Source organism: Onychomys torridus, chromosome 10 (genome assembly GCF_903995425.1).
Source record: "Onychomys torridus chromosome 10, mOncTor1.1, whole genome shotgun sequence".
NCBI classification, from domain to species: Eukaryota; Metazoa; Chordata; class Mammalia; order Rodentia; family Cricetidae; genus Onychomys; species Onychomys torridus.
In genome coordinates, this window is record NC_050452.1 from 35,720,369 (window position 1) to 35,744,466 (window position 24,098).

Consider the following 24,098-nt stretch of genomic DNA (forward strand, 5'->3'; position numbering starts at 1 on the left):
AGGAGCGACAGTGACTCTCTTCTCAGCCAGTCAGAGACCCTGTTTACACAGCACTGCTGTCTATTTGGGGCTCGTTAGTATTTTCAAAGAAAACAGCCTGGTCTCCTAGAAAAAGCCCATCTTCAAAAACTGACCAGCACAGCATCCCTGTGATCACATGTGTCAGATAGTGAAGGGTAGAGTGTCACAAATTCATATTCTGAAAGTGCATCCATGCCCAGGAGGGGCAGTTCTGCTGTCAGCACCTCCTGTGAGGCGGCATCATAAAGCCCAGAGACTCCAGGCTTGGCTCTAGCGATGCTAATTTCTGAGTGTCTCTCTGCACCAGGCAGCAGCCTAGGTTTTGATTATTCACTCATTTACACTTGGAGTTGAATGTGCCAATGCCCGTGCCCTCTTCCAACACGGCTTCTCTCAGAGCCTGGCTGCTCCTAGCCAGTGATGTAAATGTACCAGCTGCTTCCCAGGAGCCAGTCCGAATCCTGCAGGAGGGGCCCATCCTTCTCCCAGGCTTCAGCCTGCTGCCTTCAGCCTAAGCCCTCTTGCCAACCATGGTGGGTCTCTCCGACCTCCCATCACGTTATTGGAGATGCCCAGAGCTAATCCTCTTACTGGCTCATGAATTATAGCGTGCCTTAATCTACAGACTCCAAGATAGATGCATTATCATTTTCTGATGGTGGGGACATGAACAGATTTGCTTAAAGGGGCGGCACTGGGCTGACTGAGGTGGTCGGGAGGAAGGCAGCAGCTGATCAGAAAATGAAGGCTCTTCTGCTTCTGGTTCTGCCCTGGCTGAGTCCTGCTAACTACATTGACAATGTGGGCAACCTCCACTTCCTGTACTCAGAACTGTGAGTCCTTTCTCTGCGCCCGCATCTGTCCCTTCCCCTCCATACCCCCCCCCCTGCGGTGTGTGTGTGTGTGTGTGTGTGTGTGTGTGTGTGTGTGTGTGTGTGGTGTGGATGGAGGTGGCTTCAGAGTCACTTTCTCAGCTGGTCTATTCTGTTTCCGGCAGTAATTATGCATATATTGCATGTGTTTTAATGAAATGCCTTGTGGCAGCTAGGCAGCATGCTTAGTACTCTGTGACTTAACAGAAAATATCATCTTAATGGTCCTGCTGCTTCCCCCAACAAGGCATCCCCCCAATTCTGTGCTAAAGCTGTGTGTGTGTGTGCGTGTTCAGCCTTTTCTTGATAAATTGACTTCTTTTCCTTTCCATAAATAGAACTGAGAGAACAATTAAGATCAGGGCTTGCACGCAGAGATGTGCATCTTGTATAGGGGTTCTAATGACTAACACAGTTTCTTTATTGAGACCATCAGAGCCAATACCTGAAGACAGGTGTAGTGTCAGTAAAGAGAAAAAACAAACTTATGCATTAAAAGTATAATTTGTATTTTTGATAATTTAAAAATATATGGAAATAAAGAACCATGTCCCTGATGCCCATAATCATATATATCAATCTCAAGATTAATATTTTAGCAAGCTCCAGGCCATCCAAGGCTTTGTAACTATATAGCAAGACTTTGCCTCAAAAAATATATACATACATATACATATATACACATACACATATAAAGATATATACATACACACATATATACATGTATAGCTTTAAAATTGTCTTGAATAAAATGTAACTGTCATAAAAATTTCACCCTCAAATATTTTACAGTATACTTCTAAAATATAAATATATTTTTCTATATGCCTAAAGTCTATTTCATGAGAGGAAATGACCTAGACCCCTAACTTTAAGTAGTTTTCTGGCTCCTTTGTTGAAAGGGTTGCAGGCTAGTGTGGGTGGTTTCTATCAGTCACAGAAGATGTGTTGCTCAGCCAACAATATTTATAAAACTCCTCCTTGCTAACCAGACAAGAGATTACAGCAAGGATGATTTTTTTTCGTTCAGGGATGGGATTTTTCTGTGTAGACCAGGCTGATCTGGCACTCTCATTCTCCTGCCTCAGTTCCCTGAGTGCTGGGAGGACAGGTATGCGCTACCAGGGATGGGAGAGAGAATAGGAAATCTAAATTGGAGTTTGTAGAGCTCTGGTTAAAAAACTTACCTGGTCTTCCTTCAGTTGCAAAGGAACTCATGGATGTATGGAGACAGCCAGTGCTGCTTTTGTGCTTAGTATGTCTATTTGTCAAAGACAGTAGCTACTCAGGAAATGCTTAGCAAATAGAGTAAGATGCTTGAAGGCAAGGCATTCCTTTTGTTTGTTTGTTTTTGTTTTTGTTTTTGTTTTTCGAGACAGGGTTTCTCTGTAGCTTTGGAGCCTGTCCTGGATCTCACTCTGTAGACCAGGCTGGCCTCAAACTCCTAGAGATCCACCTGCCTCTGCCTCCCGAGTGCTGGGATTACAGGCGTGCGCCACCACCGCCAGGCCGGCATTCCTTTTATAGATGCTGCATTTCAGGAGTGTCTGGTCTACCTAGCTGAAATGTAACCCTAGTGCACCTGAGATCAGAAAACTTAGATAAAGTGTTTGGCCTCAACTTCAATTGGGGGAGTCCCTGGGGAGATTATGACATTGCAAAAGCCTTCCTTGGAAAAATACACCGTGGGAGAGTTCACTGGGATTGTGCAAAGTCTCCTTCCCCTCTCCCAGTGGTGGTTGAGGTTGGGGTCTCCGGAATGCAGGACCACAGCATCCTTTCTGCCTATTCCAGCCACCTGTATCCTTGACAGTCACTGTGTGAGTGTTCCATGACGGCTGCAACAAATGCCCACAAACTGGCTCTCTAGCTACCTACTCTTTCAGTGTTTTGGAGTTCAGATACTCGAAATTGGGGCATGAGTCCACATCCACTTTGACAGAGTGGGAAATCCTTCCCTGTACTCCTCAGTGTCTGCTGCTCTAAGCATCCTTTCACTGTGGCTCTGTAACTCCAGTTTCTCTCTGTGTCTGCATGTGACCTTCTCTTCTGTGATCTTTCCAATTCTGTTTGTCTCTTTCCCCACTCCTCCTCCTCCTCCTCTTCTTCTTCTTTTCCTGCAGTGCTGGGTACCAAACCTAGGATCTTGAACATGCTAGGAAGCCACAGAACAGTGTCCCAGCTCCTCCTCTTGTGAGGATATTGTCACTATGTTTTGGCCCAGTTGGATAGGCCAGCATGATCATATTGTGAGACCCTTAGCCTAATTTAATTTCAGTCCTGAGGCACTTGACCTAAATAAGGTCACATTCACACATAATGCTGAGTGGAGTTAGCTTTGGGGGCCTACCCTTTGGCCTAGTTTAGATGCTACGGAAGAGCTCTTCCATTTAGTTACCTTCAGTCTTATAGCCTTGTTGAAGGAAGGATTTTCATTTCAGCTTATCAGTTTTTGTCCTGTAGGTACCTGGCTCAGAGGCAAAGTCTCTCTCAGATTATCTGAGTGGACACAGGCAGGACACCCTGAAGCTCTTCAGAAAGTGTGGTGCTTTAGAATTTCCAGGACAGCATTTCTAAATCCATTGGTCAGAACTTGTTAACCGTCTCCAGTTACTGAGGAGGTGAAAACTGTCCATTTCTGGTTCCTGGAGAACTTTGGGGGTGTAAGCTGGACCTTGAAGTAGGTAGGAATTAGGCATGATGAGAGGTAGAGAAAGCATTTCCAAATCAAATAGCACTGGTTATTACCAAAACTTTACCAATTAAATTCCGAACCATGTATGAGACTTCTCAGCTAGTTTAATGCCCTGAGCAGAGGCAGCAGGAGGTGAGTCTATGTCCTTAAGGTGAAGAACTTCATCTCCTGTCTATCATGGTCACCAGGACCTTGGAGACAGAACCATGGGATTTTCTGGCTCCCCAAACCAGGCTCTGTCACATAGATGAAGCTCGCTTTAGGTCCCCAGTACTTCCAGATGCAGAGTCTCCCTTGAGTTCCCTACCCACTAGCACCAAGTTCTGCCCACTGGGGACTGATCTGGGACATTGGAGCTAATCAGTAAATGATTCAAAATTGGGCACAGGACTGTCCCAACTCACATGCCTACAGGAACCTGTTAGGAAATGTTTAAAATAGAAGTCACTCAGGTAAAAGGCAAAGTCCATGGTGAGGTCTATTGTCAATTATAAAATCTATGTGAAGTAGTAGTATATGTGTGTGTGTGTACATATACACAACACATATAATATGTAATATAATTCATAATTCATTATGTGCATAATACCTAATGGCATTCAAATTTAATTTGAAACTAATTTAATCCCAAGCAACAACACTGTGCCCCACACAGCAGATGGCTTACGCATGCTCAGTTTGGCCTCGGGGACCAAGAGTTTCTTACTGGCAACTATGTCCCTCTTGAAACACAACCTTTGTCATTTGTTGCCTTGGATTAGAGGAGAAGGGAACCCAGGAGAAGAATCCTAAAACCAAGGTAGTGGGTTCTAATCTGTAATTAGAAGCAGGGAGTCTAGGGCAGTCCCACAGACTGTACTGTCAAAACACGTGCTTCATGCTGGGGTCTGTATGGTTGTGGGAGAACACATGCCTGACGTGCACAGGGCCTGGGCTCTATCCCAGGCCCCCATACTCACATTTGTACACACAACAGTGCTGAACTGAAAGCTGCTCTCTGAGCTTCCTAGACCCTGAAGAGAACACAGGCAAGACCCTCACCCCTGGGCCCGTGGAAGAAGGAGCACACAGGATGTGTCTATGAGGGTCTGAGGACAGGTGGGTTCTCAGGACTACCCAGAGTGCTTTTTAAAGTTTGTGATTCTTAGGCCTTAACTCAACGCTAGTAAAATTAACCTCTTTGGGGGTGGAGCCGTCATTTTCCTCCTTGAACTATCCAGATAACCCACGTGGTCCACCATTTCCTATTTCCATAGGGAACAAGCTTTCCCAGGTGACTCTGTGGCATGGTTATTAAAGAGCCCTTTGTTCCAGTTGGGAGCCACCATCCCCTGACTTCTCTGATGGCCGCCACCTCTGTGCTTTGTGTGTCTATGGCCCTTCTCTGGGCATCCCTGAGGACTTGGAGTTGCATTCATCACATAGTAGTGAGTGCTTAGGAGGGGTGAGGAGATGCTGGAGAATGCCCACATGCCCAGCTTCTGCAAAGCTGAGCCCAAAGGCTTAAGGTAAACTAGATGAGGTTGTTTCCCCTCTTGGCCCCTTTGTGATTGAGGGAAGCTGTGATAACAAAGGAATTCTGATCTTGCACACGATAATCCCAGCCAAGCTTCCCTCAGAAGGTCCAGAACACAGCTCTGCCCTTGGAGAACTGAGGTCTAGTCATCACCTCTTCAGTGGCCTACAGTGCATTCATAGCATTTCTTTCCTTCAAACCACATATTTAGTTCAGCAATACCTCCAGGGAAAAGCACTGGTGCTTGGAGTACAGCATGCATCTCATTGCCCACACGAACCTTTAGGAACATGTCCTGAGAACTGGAAGGCTTCGCGTTTCCTCCACCTTCAAAGTTCCTAGTCCCTATCAGCTTTGGGGGCCTTGCTCCTTGCTGCTGCTCTCTGGCGGCTGTTGCGACCTGCTGGTGCCGGTGGGACAGACTGAGTGAGCTGCGAGCAGGCATGCAGGACAAGTGTACTGAGGCTTGGCTTTTTAGAGTCCTCTGTCCACTGTAGGGAGTTCTCAAAGGGCGGCTCAGCATGGTTACTAGAAAAACCCATGTCCATGAGATTAATGTGACCGCTTAGCTCTGTGATTTCTCAGGAAGTACCATCGCTCTCTAACTTGATAAACAGTTTTGATTTGTGAGTGCAGTCACTATTCATAGTAGCCACTCCAGGATCTGGAGAGAGAAATTACATTCTAATCCCTGGTCCCTGTGAGATAGTCATCTACCGGCCTGGAGAGATGGCTCAGCCGTTTAAGGCTAGGCTCACAACCAAAAATAGAAGAGATAGTCATCTACATGGACATGGCCTGTTTCCACCAGAGTTCTGTACTAGAGAAGCTAAGATGAGTGATTCTAAATGTGCAACTTGAATTATCTAGGGCTGGGGGTGTGGGAGGGCGGGGCAAGGCCTTCTGGAGGAACTGCCAAGAACAGCAGGCGGGATGGGAGTGCTGTGTGCGTCCTTCTTGCAAACTGGGTCCAGTCCACAAGTCAAGGGCACGGGGACCCAGATCACCCACCAAGTGTCCTAGGACCAAGGACACAAAACACCCGCCACCTCCCTGGAAGAACTTTCGCAAAGTATTTCGAAAAGCATCTGCCAAGCACACCTGTGACAAATCACCCCGACTTTCTGCACCAGAGGCTTGGCTTTGGAGCTGTCAAGTACAGTTGGGCATTCTGGCCTTGGAAGTGAGAGGTCGGCTTGCCTTCGCTGTGTCTGTCACTCACTAGGTGGTCTAGCTGCTTGCTGTCCTTTTTCTAGGTCAAGGTCTTACAACAGTAATCCCAGTGTTTGTTTTTCCTCCCTTGTTGACCTTGGCTATTGGTCAGTGGACTATAGAAAGCAGGGGGGGCATCTTCTATGGAGCCTCAGGGGGACTAGAGATCTACACACGTGTGTCTAGATTACTGCCTTTGGATTCTTCTAGGAGGAAGAAAAGGGACAAAAGGAATGACTTCACCCATTTCTTCCTCACTGTCACTCTGTCAATGACATCCAACACATTTGAAGGCCACACTGCCTGGCTCAGCTTTATGGATTTGCCAGCCAATGTTGTCCAAACTGACTCTCCAAGAATTTGTTTGTCTTTCAATGATCTTGAAAGGAAAAAAAAAAAAAAAAGTCTCTGGATTTTTCTTGCTATATGTTTTGAGCAGCTGAGGCCAAGTTTTGATAGGACTCAAAGGAAGGAGATAACATTTACAGATAAGATGGGGTGAGGTGGAGAAGCCATATCCCAACACAGGTGAAGCTCAATTTCAAGGTTGGTTTGGGTTCAATGAATGTCTTCAAAGCATTTCAGTCTGGGTCAGGGGTGGGGGTGGGGGTGGGAGGGTAGGGCACCAAGGCCTCACACATCAGGCAAGTGTTCTCCCGCTGTGTTCCATGCTCAGCCTTTAGCACATGCTTTCCCATTTTCCCTTAAGTTTTAGACTTGTGTATTTGGAAGGAAATTGAAGCTGTATGTTCCTGATCCATTTATACTAGGCTTACTGTATAATGTTTCTTTGTAATGATTCTTTGATGTTCACAGAGCATGGTGACCTTGTTCCATGGTTTTCTTTCTTTTTTTTTTTTTTTTCTCCTGGATAATCCACAAGTTCTCTTTTGGCAACAATGCAGCAAATCTGTTTCCTAATTCTTCACTGGTATAAAACGTTCTTCCTTGGAAAAGCCTCTACTCCATCCAAACCCAGCAGTTTCAAGAGTCTACTCAAGGGTTGGCCAGTTGTGTTTATCTTTCTAGTTGCGTGACTATGTCAGGCAAAGTTAGGATTTTTTTAATAGTCGTATTAGTTCAGGTTTGGTTTTTACTTTCATCTTCATTTTAACTTGCTACAGTGGAAAATTTGGGACAACAAAAGGAGAGAGGAGAACAGAGACCTTCTGGGTCTCCTCCATCCATCATTAGCAGTTACCAGTCCATGGTCAGGTTTCTTTCATCTGTATGCCCTTGAACTGCTTGGAAGCAAACCCTAGACATGACTACCATTTTTATCTGTAAATATCTCAGCATTTCATCTCTAAAAGGTGGTTTGTTTAGTTTGGCTTCTTCCTTTTTTATTGCTGCTGGTTTTATTTAAGAGAGGATATCCCTATATAACCCAGGCTGGCCATGGACTTGGGGTCCTCCTGCCTCAACTACCCGAGTTCTTGGGTTGTGACCACGTGCCACCACTCCCAAGAAAAAAGTAAATTCTTAAGAAATGTGACAACAACACTAGTATCACAACAAGACAAGCAACCAATTCCGTAGTAGCAAATAACCAGTCAGGTCCAGTTACCGCTGCCTTTCATTGTCTTCTGACAGTTGGGTTGTAACTCGTTACCATATTTAATTGTCTTCCTCCTTTGCCCTTTCCTCCTCTTCCTCCCCTTCCTCCCCTTCCTCCTCCTCCTCCTCCTCCTCTTCCTCCTCCTCCTCCTCCTGTTCCTCATTCTCATTCATGCTGCATTGGTAGAAGAGTGTTGTTAAAGTGAATTTGGAGAAACATACCTTTGAGAAAGTACACATGCTAGACGAACATAGATTGTAACTTACTATTCAAGTAGAAGTCGTCTCCCAAAAGACCCAAAGCCTCGCGTGCTAAAGTCCTTAGGAATTTATTTGCCATTTCATCTGAGTTCAGTTTCTTGGTGACAAGCCACTCAACATTTGGAGGAACCTGAAAGAACACAAAGAGGGAAATATCTTTCCCCCAAAGTAATAGTTTCCCAAGGTTTTTAAATTATGGGTTTATATCAATAAAGATATACTCATATATTCATATGCCTGTCATGTATAGTTATTTCTATACAGAGCTATGTAAGCTATGTATAGCTCCATGGACATGTGCATGTATTTCCATATATACTATCATGATATATAACTAGTAATCTATATCATCTGTACATAGTTTATATGTTTTGTCATACTATAGGTGTCTATAATTTGCACACGTCTACTCCTACATTAATAAATACCTGATCGAACATGGGCAAAGCCATTTTAAAAGGCAAAGAAGTTGCTGGAGCTGTACTGCAGCTCCCTCACCCTGCTCCGGCTTCCTTGCACTTTGGCGACTGCTCCTTGAGACATGAGCTCTCTGGACTCCTTGGCATAAGAACACAACATTCTCAAAGTCAACACAGGACAGTTTCTCCCTGACAATCTGGGGTGGGTCTTGGAAGGAACAGGCAGGAAATGGCCCGATCTTGCAGGCCAAATAAAGCTTGAGGCCAGAGCAGCAGACATCCTTTTTTTCTTAGTCGTGGTCCCTTTCTATAAAAAGGAAAGGGACTGTCGTCCTCGGTGGCCTCTCTCCCCGGGAGCCCTCTTTTGCCCACACTGCTGCCATGACATCCTGAGTGGCCCAGGCCTTAAGACTGCTAAGGCCAGCTAGGGTTCTTTGAGGGATGCACATGGACCAGGAACCCTGGGCCATGCTCAGCCCCATAGTAATCCTGCTTCGGTGCAGGTAATGTTTCCTCTGACTCTGAGTTTCTTGTTCTCTTGCATGTCTTTGGAGTAGCAGGCGTGGTGGTCCCCTCCAGCCCATTTCTCCTGTTTCCCTCTTGCACACTCTACTGAGGCTCTGGGCACCCTTCCTAAGCCTCTCCCTTCACTAAATCTTTCTACCCAAAACAATGAGAAAGGGAAGAAGCCAGGATTTCATGACAGAAAGGCGCCCTCTTGTCAGGCCAACACTATAACTAAGTGGTCCTCATGAGAAGAGGGAGGTGACATGGCCTGGTGAGTGGCTACCAGGCCTACTCTGGAGTCAGGCTGGCTGACTCCTTAAAAAGGGCAATTTGGGGGGCTAGTTCCTCAGCCCCCCTGAGCTTTCTTCACACAAAAAGGTAAGAACACCTACCTCACAGGTGGTTGTGAGCTCTGGACAAAATATGAAGTATTTACTACACCGCCTGGGATAGAAGAAGCCCTTGTGTTGTAGATTTTGCTAGTAATGGCAAGAATATATAACCCCTAACCCATTCTATTATCTCTGAAACAGACTGCATACAAAGAAATGTGGTCCCGCTTTTCTTGGTGATTGAAAAAACAGAACATTCCCCAATAGACAGAGTCTTTGAATATGAGGAAATTTGGATCACAGCTTTGGCTCCAGTGAGCATGGGTAAACGGAGCAGAGGGATCGGTGACATGGCTCCTCTTTGCCTGCTTCACTGGAGTGAAGTGACTTCTGAGGCGGGGTGGCTGTCATCTTAGAGTGAAGTCTCAGGAGAGACCTGAGCTGTTTGTCAGCAGAGGGCCACACTTGCATGGCTCCTGCCTCAGCAATGGGTCCTGGACCACACCTCCTGCCTTCCTCCTTAGGAGTCACTCCTTAGTTATTCGGCTCCCTCCTTCCTGTTCCCTGGACACCACAGCATCTACTTCCTCTTCCCTCTCTGTCTCCCACTTCCTCGGTTAGAAGAGGACTCAACCCCGCACATTCCTTGGCTGGTGGAGTCTGACACCTGCTGCCTAGCATTGTGGCTGCTTAGAGCCTCAGGAGGTCTTCAAGGGACTCTGTCAACTTGTTCTATAAATGGAGAAACTGAGGCATCATAGTTTACCCAAATGACTCAGTCCTCTCAGTTACAGGCTGTGTGACCCTGAATAAGTCATGACATTTGGCTACATACAACATATTCATTATTGTTCAACATGCCCTCAGGAGCAGTAAGACTAGTTGTTAGCATTTTTGGCTAACAGCATTGGGTGACATAACACCATAAGGTGTGACACGTGACCTTGCACATCACGCATGAGGAACTGGGTGTCCTCTGATGGAGTCTGACTTCCTGGGCATGCTCAGAAAGTGGCATCATGGGATTCCCCTGTTCAATTTTGTACAAGTGCAATCTGGGGCCATGTGATGGTAAGAAAGCTGTAGATTTGAATGCAGCATTCCAACTCTTTCTGGGATTCTAAGGATTTCATATACAAAGATCTACAGCAAGCTACAAGCTGCAAAAAAATAAAAATAAAAATAAAGTGGCCTTTTTGGTGGTCTAGCCACTGCTGACGTAGCCATGTTCCTGAAAACAAACTCTCATCCATGCTCCTATAAACAGCCCTGATGAAATTTACCAGGTCATACACACACACACACACACACACACACACACACACACACACACACACACACACACACACACACACACACACACACACACACACACACATACACATACACACACACATACACACACACATACACATACACATACACACACACATACACACACATACACACACACATACACACACACACACACACATACACATACACACACACACACATACACATACACACACACACACACACACACACACACACACACGAAGTGGACTGCTTTGGAAGAGGAAGGATACTAGCAAGGCTGAGAAGGGGACAAGAGAGGATAACTAAGGGTGGCGACTATGACCAAATTACATCATGAATGTGTATGAAAATGTCCTAGCGAAACCCATTTTCTAAATATAATTACTATGTGCTAATCAAAAGCATTTTGAAAAAGCCAAGAAGAAAATGTGGCTTCAGAAGCCACTTAGACTTGAACTCAAACACTGACCAGGCACTTCATAGCCACGTGACCTTCCGCAGATTACTGAACCTCAGGCTCCCTTAACGATAGTGCGATAGTGCGTGCCTCCTGGGGTCAAGACTCAGACACAGCATACGTGAGGCACTTGGGGACCTGCAGCCTGCAAGTGTGCTATAAACGTTAGTGGCCTCAGCTGACCTGTGCAGCAGATGCACAAAGCTTTTCAGCACCAGAGCACAGAAATGGAATGAGGTCCAGGAAGCGATGGCAGGCGAGCCTGCGGGCACCGGAGCAGTGGGTTATTGTTTTCATGGCCCCTCCCATTGTTGCCATGACAATAGCATTGCTGGCACAGGTCTTCAAGTTACTCCTGGCCTGTAAGTCACACTAGTTCAAGCCGGATGGAGATGATTTCTGAAGGAGGGATTTCTAGTGGGTTTAAATGGCAGAGGTTAATAGAGAGACTCCTGGGGAACAAGACATGCCCACATGTGGGTGTGTGCTTTTCACGAGAGAGGCACGCTTCACAGCTTTTACAGTAGTCATATATGTGGTACTTTGAGTTCTGAAGTTACTATGTCAAAGAGTCACTGTGAAATTTAAACAAAATCACAAAGTGGCTTCAGGGTTTATGGGACAGAATTATTGTATGTGCGTGTGTGTATCCTCTGACCACCTGGGTACCGCAGATTAGGGTATCTTCACTATTAAGCAGTCATGTTTGTGAGATTTCAAGAAACCTTGAGGGAGAAAAACAAAGTCATAGTCAGGCTATATATGCTCAGGGCACAAGCCTGGTTTGATTCTATTTTAATATTACTATTTGAAAATAACTCTATAGGAAATTAATATTGCCTCTATGTGCTAGGATTCTTGATTCTCAGCTAGCAAAAGCCTTCAACCCAACTCTAGAATGAGAGGATCCTTCCTCTTTCTACATTCTTCCATAATTTCCCATGTCTTTTATCTTGCCTCAGTCCCAAAGACATTTGTTAAAGTGGTCAGCCACAAATAATTTTGGTTTTATGAGCTAAATTGATGCTAAATTAAAGGGGATCAACCCCTATTGAGCGTGCTCTGGACTAGTCCTTCACTCTCAGAAGATGCCACCACAGTTTTTGTGGCAAGAACATCTGGTGGGAAGAGTTATGAGGTCCTGAGTTCAAGCCCCAGTGCCCAGGTGAGAAGCCAGGCATCCTGGCACTTACTTTTATAATCTGGTTCTGGGAAAGCAGAGGGCAGAAGGATCCCTGGGACTTTTGTGGGCAGCCAGTCTAGCCTAATTGATTAGTGCAAGGTCCCAGTGAGAGACCCTGTTTTCAAAAAATGAGATAACGGGTTCCCGGGTAATGACACTTGAGGTCTACACACACACACACACACACACACACACACACACACACACACACACACACATGAATAAATATCTGATTACCACCAGCAGGGTAGAAGTCTGTCTTCCCTGTGACATAAACCCCGATGGTAGCTTTGCAGTGACATTGGGGAATTCTAGAATGATCTCTCTTAAACTGAAGTCAGGCATACCAGGATCTGCCATGTTTTAGGTGTATGTCCTTGAACAATGGCCATAACTTTTCTGAGTTGTGATGGCTGTTGTACTGGTGAGGTCATGCGGACCGAGGCAATGGCATGCTGCCCCACCACCTGCACAGGGGCATCATCCATTGATGCTGTTTATGTTCCGACCTTGACTGCTTTACAAGCCAGCTTCTTTCTTTCACTCCCTGAGAGCTATTTTCCTTTAGAGAAGGAAAGCCTGCCAGTGGTGGTATCTTCTGACTGGAGGGCCTTCCCTGAGAGTCTCCCTTGGTCTCCTTGGGTTCCATGCCTCGGGGAATCAGAATTCCTCTAGACTTCACAAAAGGCTTCTGAACTCTCTGAGAGAGGCTGATTCCCCATGCAAGGCCCCTAGACACTCACCATCTGCTTTGGAGTCTTAAGAAATGGTATCTGGACCTTAAAAATAGAACTGGAGAGGTGAAGGAAGCTGAGGAGAATAATGTGTTCTCCTCAGTCCCAAGATAACCAGAAATGTCTTTTCATAGGCTCTCAATGTCATGTAAGGAAAGTTCAAGGGTGACCGTCCACTTTCCAGGTGGCTTATTGAAACAGTGTTTGTCCCACCACCCACCTCTTCCTTCCCTGGAGAGGTTGGCAGTGTTAGGCTGAGGCTGGGGGCCCCTGGGGCTCCAAACTTCATTTTCCTTCATGCTTTCTAGCATTTGTGGTCATTTTCTTTTCCTTTCCTTCCTTCCTTTCTTTTTTTATTTTTCTGATTTTTTTTTTTTTTTTGAGACAGGATTTCTCTGTGTAACCCCCGACTGTCCTGGAACTCACTTTATGGTCCAGGCTGGCCTCAAACTCATAGAACTCCACCTGCCTCTGCCTCCTGAGTGCTGGGACTAAAGGCATGCACCACCGTGCCCAGCATGTTCAGTTTCTTTAACATTTGCTAGACATTCAGCAAAGACAAGGAATGTCTATCAATATCAATTTAAAAGCGGGCTTTTCTCAGCAAGTAGATGTAAACAAATGTTCTGGAAAACAAATCCAATAAGATGCTTTCTATTGCTTTTCTTATAAATTCTGATCCTCTGTTTGTTGGTTTCTAAGTGTGGTTTTCCAACCTAGGTGCCATTCTTGTAGATGAATGAAGAGTTTACACTCGGTTCAAAAGAAAACACTCACTCCTAGGAAGAGTACAATTTAACAATAAGCGTTATTAAATACTTGTGAAATGCAGTAGTAAAGAGCAAGTATACAGAACCTCAGGAGAAAGAAACAGGGCAAAGAGAGGAGAGGGGCTTTCCTTAAGAAGGCCTTCAATAAAAGAGAGTATTGGAACGGATGCCAGAAGGAAGAATGGGAGGGGTCAGAAACATCTAATGTCAAGATGACTGGACACACAGGCCTTTTGGGCAATTAGATTCCTAAGTCCCTATCTGTAAACTATGTATGCATGATGATTCCTGCATCCCACATTCCCACGAGTAACGGATAGGAGCTGACACGGGCAGGGCCCTGAATGTTAGCTCCTGCTACTTCTACTTATTTTCACCTTTGCTGGATTATTCCAGGAGAAGAGAGGGGGGTCTTTTTCTACTGGTTTAACATCACTCTGGGTCATGTACTCTAAACATAGATTTTAGTAGAGCCATGTATGCCAAAGCCTACCTTCCATCCCATCCCTGCTTGGTGGGAGTTCATGACTAGCTTTCTCATCTCCAAATTGTGCTGCTTTCAAGTCCCCCACTCCCACCACCACCACCACCACCCACGCCTGCTCATATCTGTTTCTAGTAAATTCTCTTGACTCACACCCTGTCCATATGTGGCCAAGTTTGTTTACTTCCTCCCTCTTCCTGCCTCCTGTCTTTGGGGACATTCCTCCACTTGAGTGTCATCCATAAATTTTATGACACTCTCAGGTCCTCCACCTTTTGTTCACATCAGCGTGATGGCAGGTTGTAGAGTACACTCTGAGAAACCATAGAACTAGGCTCAACCCCATGTTTGTGATTCCACCATTTTCCTCCATTTTCTCCCAGCTTTGACTCTTTGGACTAATGATGGCAGTGAAATCTTTCCTGAAATCCGGTGTAGCTAGCCCAGCTCTCTCCCCACCCCTCACAATCTTAACAATCTTCAAGACACTCTCATAGGCATTGGGGGATGGGAGCCAACTGAAATGTGGCTTCTTTCTGTTTTCCATCCTTCCTTTAAAATTTTACTTCCCTAATATTCATCCCTCAACTTTTAACCCAACCATAACATACATCAGTCACTGGTTTTTGTTTTTTTCCCTAAACTATTCTTTCCTTTTGCTTGCTTTCTGTCTCAGTATCACATGTTGTTGGGCTTTTTCCAATTTCTGACATCCCCCCTGAGTGCAAGGTAATTTTTCAGAAATAATTATTCATTTTTACTGCGCCATTGTTCAGTAAGCGTATTAGTCAAATTCCTTCATTCCCCGAGGCCCTCTGTCATCTGGTCCAGCTGATTTATGTGTCCTCATATTTGCCAAATATTCCTTTACCTAGATTTTAGTCCCAACTTATCTACATGAGTTCATAAATCTCCTGATTCCCCTTACGTGTACTTTTAAAGAGTTTATCTTGGGGAGGGGGAGTTAGTGGGTTTTTGTTTTTTTTTTTTTCAATATTTGTCCCTTCTACTTGTAAATTGTTTGTTGTTTTTTTTTTTTTTCAGGCTGCTTGGCCTATTATGTTTGTGACTCAGAATGCGCTTACCAGTGTTTCGAGCTGTTCCTAAAGTGCTTGCTTTGTTGCAAACCCTGTGATTTCTCTCTGCAGACCTTCATTGATAGAGGCCATTGTCCTAGCCTCTTGTTTGCCTCTGGTTTGCCAAACTGTTCATTGATCCTGGGGGCTTCTGACATGTGCCTGGAGAGGGGCCTGCTTTTTGCCCTTGATTATAAACACTTCAAAACTGGAATGAAGCAAGAAACATGAACCATAAATTTCTTTTGCAAAGAAAGAGCAGTGGAATTTGCTGTTCAGATCTGCTTCATAGAAACTACTAAGTCTCTCGAAGGAGAGAACTTTCCACCATGCAAATAGTTTGGCACTAATATTTACCCTTCCTCGGAGAAATAATTTTATTCAACCCAGCCTTGGCAAGTCGGTATGATTTTAGAGAGCACTTTGCTGCACTCAACCCAGTTGCTAATGGTATGCTAACTTGTTTGATGCCTCCACCTGCCCACTAGGGAATCCTGAAACCATAGCCTATGGTCTTGCCATTTATTTTTAGACTCCAATGCTCTTATTTCACTCAAGACAAATGTTTGACCCTGACACATGAGGACACTCGGATTTGTGGCCACTCTGTGCCGGTGACCCTCCCTGCTTTCTAACTCCAGGCCTTAACAGGCTGCTTTCACAAGGCAGTGTGGTCCCCCAGCTCTGTTGTGCTCAGATGAGAGTTCTTTGTCAGTTGTTGTTAGTAAGAACAGAGTATTTGGTGTATCATTTTACTTTACTCAAATAGCCTCTGATTTGGCAATAACACCCTGGGCAAAAATGGTTGGAGCAAAGGAAAGCAGCAAAGGTCTGCTTCTAACTCCAGGGCCAAGGTAACTTGTGCAGTAGGTGTTCCATGCAGGGGCAGTATAAATTAAACAATTCCAGTCAGTCACGAAGAAGAGTAGCCTTGCTATGCTGGGCATCCTAGTAGATTGCAAGAAGCCATGGGCCCTGTCTGGAAGCACAATTTACAGGTCCACAGTAGGCAATGCCCTTGATTGGGAGGGTTTTGATGCCGATGGTTCTGGTATAGAGACTTTTTGTACATGCGTGTGTTCACGAGCACATGGAATAAATAGGAATAGGAATTAAACTCCAGCTAGCACCGAATCACTTTCTGGAAATGAAAAATTACTCCTAGGATTGTGTTTCTATAACTAAAGAAATTCCAGAGTTCTAAAATCTTAGTTTTCAAAGTCTTAAAAATCATATGCATAAATAAATCACTTGAAGATTTTTAGGGAACATCTGAGCCATTCATCAGTCTGTAGGTAATTCAATAAGCAAATATCTCTACTATTAACTCTACTGTTCTTTTTACTGAAAGAGGCTAAAACAACTTCCATACTTGTCAAGACTGTACAGGACTGGAAGGCTAGGAAACTGTCTTCTGGGGAGGGGTCACATGGACACTTGCCTAGTTCAGATCACACAACCTCAGGCATCTGGTAACTTCACTTGGTAAGATCTGTGTGGGATTGTTGGTACCCAGTGGAACCCTTGATCAGTGTGTTTGCTGTAAAGCGTGGTACCTCCTTTGCTGTAGCATGTGACTGCATGCTGATCAGATTGTAATCAGGGGAATCTAACTTACTAAAAGGAAAAAAAAAAAAAAGCAAACCTTAAAAATTCTTACACCCTTGGACCTCACTCTGCTTTTGATGGGTCCAGGTTGATTTAGTCTCCTTCCTATACCTGCTTCAACTGGTTAGATATCCTGGACTTGGCTATGTAAGACTGTGCTTAAACCTTAATCAGCTGTTTGGCTCACTCCTTCTGATTGCTTCCGGAAGTTCCAGAACACGTCATTCCTGTCTGAGGGTACCTTTCCTTCCCCCACCCCCTGCACTCCAAAGGTGTTCTTGTTGAGCCTTGCCCAGCCATGGGAAGAATGAGACTGTATACAAATGGCTGCCTCATGGTGTCCCCAGTGAGGTGAACACCGTGCATCTGAAGGCTCTTTTCAGTCATAGCTTTGGGGTCATAGAGGCATCAAGGGATGACCAGGGCTGCATGGGGAAGAGGTTGTAACCAAGTCACATACCACACCATCAGTCTGGAGTCTCTGACAGAACAGGGTGACTGACTCTGACTTTCTACATAATGTCAGCTAGCTCACATTAATTGGACCTGACGTACAGTGAAGCGTTAATATTCAGCAAGTAGCAGATTAAATTGCCAAGCAAATGTCTTTACATACGTTGGCTCTTCTGTTTCATATTTAAATTGAGAATGATTAAGAAAAGCAGCCAGTGTCAGCAGGTAAACTAACTGCCCAGCTGTAGGACACTGGGTCCTTGTCTGGGTTGCACAGGCCCAGTTTACCCTGGTCCCAGCCTCCTTACACCACCTGCGATAAAGAAGCAGCTTATGGGGCAGACCTGGTTTTCACAACGGAGAGGTGATACTGATAGTTATTTTCTCTGCTGTCACTCACTCACATTCCCTTCCTTGGCTAGACTACAGGTTATGGTGGATCAGCGCTGGAGAATTTGGGGTGTAGACCAGAGACGGGTGGAGAGATAGCTTAAGGGAAGAGTGCTCAGAGCTGCCCAGCTGAGTGGACCCCAAGGGCACCAAGAGCCTCATGAGCCTGGCACAAGAGCCAAGTGCACAGTTAGGCTAGCATAAACGGAGAGAGGGAAGGAAAGAATGCTAAAAGAACATACGTGGTGAAGCCAGCCTACTCTGCAATTACTTAAGATAAAAGGACTAATAATAGTGTTTTCCAAAGCTGTATAGAGAAGTCAACAGAAGCATTGTAGCCCCTCCTTCCCTTGCCCTCAGATGGCAGAAGCCAGTTAAGAACCAATGGACCCAAGATAATTTTATACTTAGACATCAAGGGTGCTGTTTGCCATGTCAAATCATAGGAATGCTAGTTATTGCTTCACAATTTGAGTTATTCCATGTCTCAGTCAGTGTTCTATTGCTGTGAAGAGACACTATGGTCACAGCAACTCTTATAAGGAAAGTATTTAATTGGGGCTGGCTTACAGTTTCAGAGGTTTAGTCCATTATTGTCATAGTGGGAAACATAGTAGCATGCAGGCAGACATGGTGCTGGAGAAGGAGCTGAGAGTTCTACATCCAGATCCACAGGCAGCAGGAGAAAAGAGAGTCACTGGGCCTGGTTTGGGCATCTAAAAACCTCAACAAGGCCACACAACTCTTAATCCTTTCAAACAGTGGCACTCCCTGGTAATCAAGTATTCAAACCTATGAGTGTTTTAAAGACAAATCAAGTTGAACATGAGACTCAGTTTACCTTCTCCACTCGCCACACTAGACTCAAGATGAGAGGAAAAAGTCTTTACCTAATTGCATGTTTAATGGTGTTCAGTAAAGTGATAAACACAAAGGTACATCTTCCCAAGTGATTAGAAAATGATGACTATTGGTTTAAATATTAAGGCCACTCCATGTAGTTAAAAGGGAGGTTCATTTTGTGGGGTAACTTTCAAATGAAGGGATATGTTACAGGGTCTGGGAAAGGTGAAGCACAGTCCACCGGTGTTCTCTGGAGATCTCTGCTTGGTTTACCTCCAGCATCCAAGATCCAGGAACCAAGAGAGCCGGCTCATCTGGATCTTGGGTCTTCAGGGGTCCTCTCTCAGCTCCACCTTGTAGGCGTGAGAGTTACCAAAGCCTCAAAGAGGGTGGTACTTCCAGGTCAAAGCTGGAATGGCTACCCACTACAGATGACTATTAACTACATGTTACAGATATTTGGATTCTGCTACCATGAAAGAATTTATATTATTTATATTCTCTATATAAAGATCCTGTAGCTGGAGCAGAAATTCCACACAGATGCTGGTATCTATATCATAGTGTAATAAATGTAATTTATCTCAGCTTCCCTGCTGTTTACCCAAGTCAATGCCTCATTAGGTGCAGAATTAAGAGGATTAGAGCCAACTGATGATAGAGACCCAAAAGAATGATTTGTGAGCATGCACATCCTCCATATAGCTCTGGAGAGGCACTGAGAACACTCGCTCAAGGAAGCCAGCCACTAAAGCATTTGTAAATCTCTTATAAAACATTTGCGTGGGAATGGGAGCTCCAGACTGGAAATGGAACAGCCTTGAGATTTGATCCAGAGCTGGTACATCTGGACTGCCAAACACATTTTTATAATTTGCTTCTATACAGCACATTGTGTTCTGGGGTAAAGGTCAGAGAACGATGAAAGCTTTGTTGTAAGAATTGTGTGTGACTTGGGAAATATTCTGTTCAGTACATCTAGGTACTCTGCTGTTCTTTGGGGGATAAGACCTTTGTATCAGAGTCCTCTTCGGAATGAGATGTGGCATCTGTGCAGATGATAAGTGGCTTCAGTCACAGGAAGATGTTCTGTGGCTGTCATTTCCCATGGGATTTTTAGTGAACACTTATTTGACTTGTACTTGACCATGGGCATCCAGTTTTTCATGGCTATGTAAGGAAAACCACGCCCCTCTGTTATAAGGTATAACTGATAAAACCAGCAATGATAAGGCATCAACAGAGCCCTGAAAATGCCTCTTACAGATAGGAAGGAAGACTTCAGGTCAAGATTAAGTGTTTAGCCCATGGGTCTGGCAGCTGATGAGGCTCTAAAGACCTCAGGAGTGTTGCCCCTCACTGAGTATAACTCTCTAGTGTTTGAGCGCTGCCATCTGTGGAATGATGTAGTTAGAGTTTTCCTGCCTGGCCCACAGTCAGGACAAATCTCTCTCATCCGTCAGGCCCAGAGACGCTCAGAACCAACCAAGTAAAAACACAGAAACTTACATTGTTTAGGAACTGTATGGCTGTGGCTTAAATTAACCCATTTCTATTAATCTATACTTTGCCACATGGCTCACCATTACCTTACATCCTCCTTGTCATGGCAGCGGCTGGCAGTCTCCTTCTCAGCCTTTACTTCCCAGAATTCTCCTCCTCCTTGTCCCACCTACCCTATCCTTTCTGCCTGGCAACTGGCCAATCAGCACTTTATTTATTTTACCCAATCAGAGCAACACATTTGACATACAGAACATCCCACAGCAGAATGAGCTGATGGTGTCTTGGTAACAGTTGTCAGATGCTGTGACACCAAAGGTTGAAGCCCAGGTCATCCCAGCCCTATGGCCCCATGAACTGAGACAGCCAATAAGAGGGTGGGATAGAATGAAGGGAGAGAGGGCCAGAGGGCCAGGCAGGAACTGCAAAGTGATAGAGGGGAGGTTAGGTAGGAAGGACTTGGTTTGCACGGAACTCTGGCTTCGGGGAGCTGATTCAAGGATCCAAAACCAACTATCCAAAGAAATCCAACCCATGTGCCTGGTTCATGTCCCCTCACATCTCATTCCAACCAGTATCAAGGGATTGTAATGGTTTTCTCAAGTGATGGTAACACTGGTCACTGAGAACACAGCAGAGTGTTGTGAAGTATTCATTAGTATATTAACAGTGATGAAATTTAATAAAATAATTTTTAAATTCAAAACAGTATAGTAAGTAAGCCAATCTGTGTGACTAGCTCAGTGCCTCATGTGTCCTTGTGAATAAAAAGATGGGAATAGTTTGCTCAACATTTAATCACTGTGGCAACACTAACATGTAGGCTGTGATTACATAGAATTTGCAAAAATAACAAGAGGAGTCAGCACAAGGAGCAACCCAAAATTTGTGTCCCAAATAAAACAAAACAAAACCCCCCTCTAAATCTTATGTATTTCTGCTAGCTATGAGGATGTATAGCTGTTTCAAGAAAATGACAAGCATCCCCCACCTCTGCCAGCCTCATAACAACAGGGGAACAATCTCATTTGCTCAGGTTCCCGCTTCCAATTTCCCTCCTTGCACCCCAGGAAGTGGTTTTTTCCATGACAACTCCTTAAAAGGCCTTTCTCGGCCATTCTCTCAACAGTGCATAGCTAGACAGGTGCTGTGCAGTGGCGAGTTAAGGACACTGAAACCTCCAAACATCCAGCCTCATCAAAGAATATGGCTGATGAAAGAGAGAGAAGTGGACTGCAGAAGTTCTTCTTGGCATGTTGTTCCTGAACCCTAGCAGATAGGGAGCAGTTTCTGCTAAACCCTGCCACACTGTATGCCACAGAGTGAAAGTCTATGCTTACAAATCCCCCACTCCCTATCTATTATCAGCTTATGACACTCACAGCTGAAGACAAGGCCCTGTGTAGAAGAAGTACGGTGCCCTTGAGAGGAGACCTTAAACTCTTCCAAGCCATAGCAACAAGGCTGCCCCAGCTCTGGTGATATAACTGGCAGTGAAGGTGACATTTCTGAGCTCTGGCCTTTCTGCTCTGGATGGCTCACTCACCCATTCTGAAAGACCTTCCCGGTGCCTTTAGGGAGGAGGCTGGGACAGTCCTTAATGGTGTCTTTGGGACATCCACTTCTTCCCACCCTCACCACCTTCCTGCCTGATCTGTTGACCAGATGCCAAGATCTGTACGGAGTTCTCAAACCAGCGGCCATCAGGATTTCCTGGGGAACTTGTTAAAAACACAAATATCAGGGAGATGGCTCAGTGGATCTAGTACTGCAGCACAATTAGGAGAACCAGAGTTCGAATCCCCAGGACCTATGTAAAAACCGGGCAAGCATGGGCAGGCAGCCTCTGTGATCCCTATGCTTTGGAGGCAGAGACAGGATTGCCAGGGTAAGTTGGCTAGTTATGACTGGTCTAATTTGTGTGCCCTGGGTTCAGTTGTCAGAGTTCCTGCATCAGTAAATACATGGAGATTGATCAGGAACTTAGTGTCAGCTTCAGATTTTCACACGCACACATGGGAATGTACTTACACATATACCATACAAAATAAGCCCCCGGATTCAAGACTCCTCCTCCCACAAAGAAGTCAACCCCAGAACTATTGACATTTTGGTCCAGATGCTCTTCCGCTGTGGGGTTGATCTATTCATTGTGGATGGTGGATAGCACCACTAGCCCCTATCCACTACCCTCCCAAGTTGTGACAAATCAAGGTCTCCAGACTGTCAGATGTCCCTTAGGGGGAACTATTGACTTGGTTGAGGACCACTGTCTCTGGGGTTCTAATTCCTAAGAGGAAAGTAGGGGCCTAGGCTTCTGTTTTTACAAGCTTTTCAGCAAATCTGGTGCCTTTGCACAACCAATGGGGCTTTCTCTTCCCTTTCAACAGCCCCTGTACTCTAACCCTGTTTCTACGGCCACCTAGGAGGTCAATATCTATCCTAAGAGGTACACAGCCCAGTTCTTCCCTCCATAGCCCAGGCCCCCTGTGCTAGCTAAAAGGCCATTAGCCTGCCAGTAAACATCACCACGCTGTCTGCTGATGTGGCTCAGTCTCTTGTAACTAGAAAGCACAGGTGCTTAATGACCTAGGCTTAATACAGGCTTCCCTGTTGGAGGTAATGTCCCAGGTGACATTGTGAGACCTCAGGGAAACAGCAGGTTTTGTTTCCCTGGATTTTTGACCCAGAAGTGGAGGAGGACGTATCTGGCATAGGGATAACCAGGCCATCTGCACAGTTCACCAGCACCCTGCGGTCCCTCGGAAGCCAGGCGCTAGGAAAGTGCAATGTGACGTACACACACACGTGTGACTCAAACGCTTTCGGGAATTCTGTTGTTTAGTCTGTCTCCTGTGGTTGGAACTTCCTCCCCAAGTGTTCGCACTGAGAACATTCTTTTCCAACTGGCATGAGGAGAATTTCCTACGGCCTCGCAAAGTGCGGGACTCTGAACGACTGCTCCGTCAGGGAAAAACTTCCCCTGCTACTCTTCATGGAATGTGAATATTTTGTTTAAAAGTAGCTTGGCTGCAAGTCTTCCCCTCTGGGGCTGCCCCTTGGCCCTTTACAGCCTTTGGAGCTAGCGAGCTTAGTGTCAACAGGTGCTTTTCTGACAGAGACTGAACATGTTGGTGGTATGTGTCCTCAGAACACCTCTTCCATTAGTACGCGAGCCATTGAATTACAGTTAATTAAGAAATAGTGTCCTCTTTATTTGATTCTCACTGGAAGAGTAAATAGTCCCCTTAGGATGGCAGCTTCCAGCAGGCATATTTCTTTATAAGAGTACTGACCCCTCTCCATCAAAAAGAGAAACTGAGGCAGAAGGTGTTTTCTACTCTTCCAAGCAGTCACATTGTATCTGTCCCCTAAATGTCCCCGGAGAGAAAGAAATAGAACACTAGGGTATTATAAGAACAACAACACCCTAAGATCTCAGGGTCCTAATATCGCTCAGAATTCTGAGTGTTAATTGTGGCCTAACGTCAAGAAAAATGAAGTGCAGACGCTGTGGCTGACCCGCACTGTGGTTCCACTGCACAGCAAACATGGGCTTTCTCAGTCACACGCTGGATCCTGTTCAGTTTACAGGGTGATATGTATTCACTGCCCTCCCCTTCCCCTCTCCCCAAGCGTATGTGTTTACAGGGTGGAGAAGCATCAGAGCAGGCCGAACCTGACAGCTAGTTGTCGGCTAAAATAAGTTATACTGCAAACACTTCCCCAAACTAAATATTGTCCTGACCACTGTCTTAGTGTGCCTCATCCAGAGAGCTGTGGTGACAAGTTTGCAAAGGACACAGGCTGAACCTGGCTGAGACACAGAATCTTGACATTTATAGGGACTGTAAAGACTGTCTAAAAACAAATTTTATACTTTAGGACTCATGTCCCTGAGAAAGT

General features: G+C 45.2%; 1 protein-coding gene across 2 annotated transcripts in view; it reads left to right on the top strand.

Annotated features, from left to right (window-relative positions):
• The first annotated feature begins 502 nt into the window (after positions 1-502).
• Positions 503-24,098, top strand: part of Lnx1 (ligand of numb-protein X 1) — an 84,860-nt gene continuing 61,264 nt past the window's right edge. For both annotated transcript variants that reach the window (XM_036201291.1, XM_036201292.1), the window contains exon 1: positions 503-854. In XM_036201291.1, coding sequence (XP_036057184.1) covers positions 763-854 — 92 coding nt within the window. In that variant the 5' untranslated portion in view covers positions 503-762. The remainder of the gene's footprint in view (positions 855-24,098) is intronic.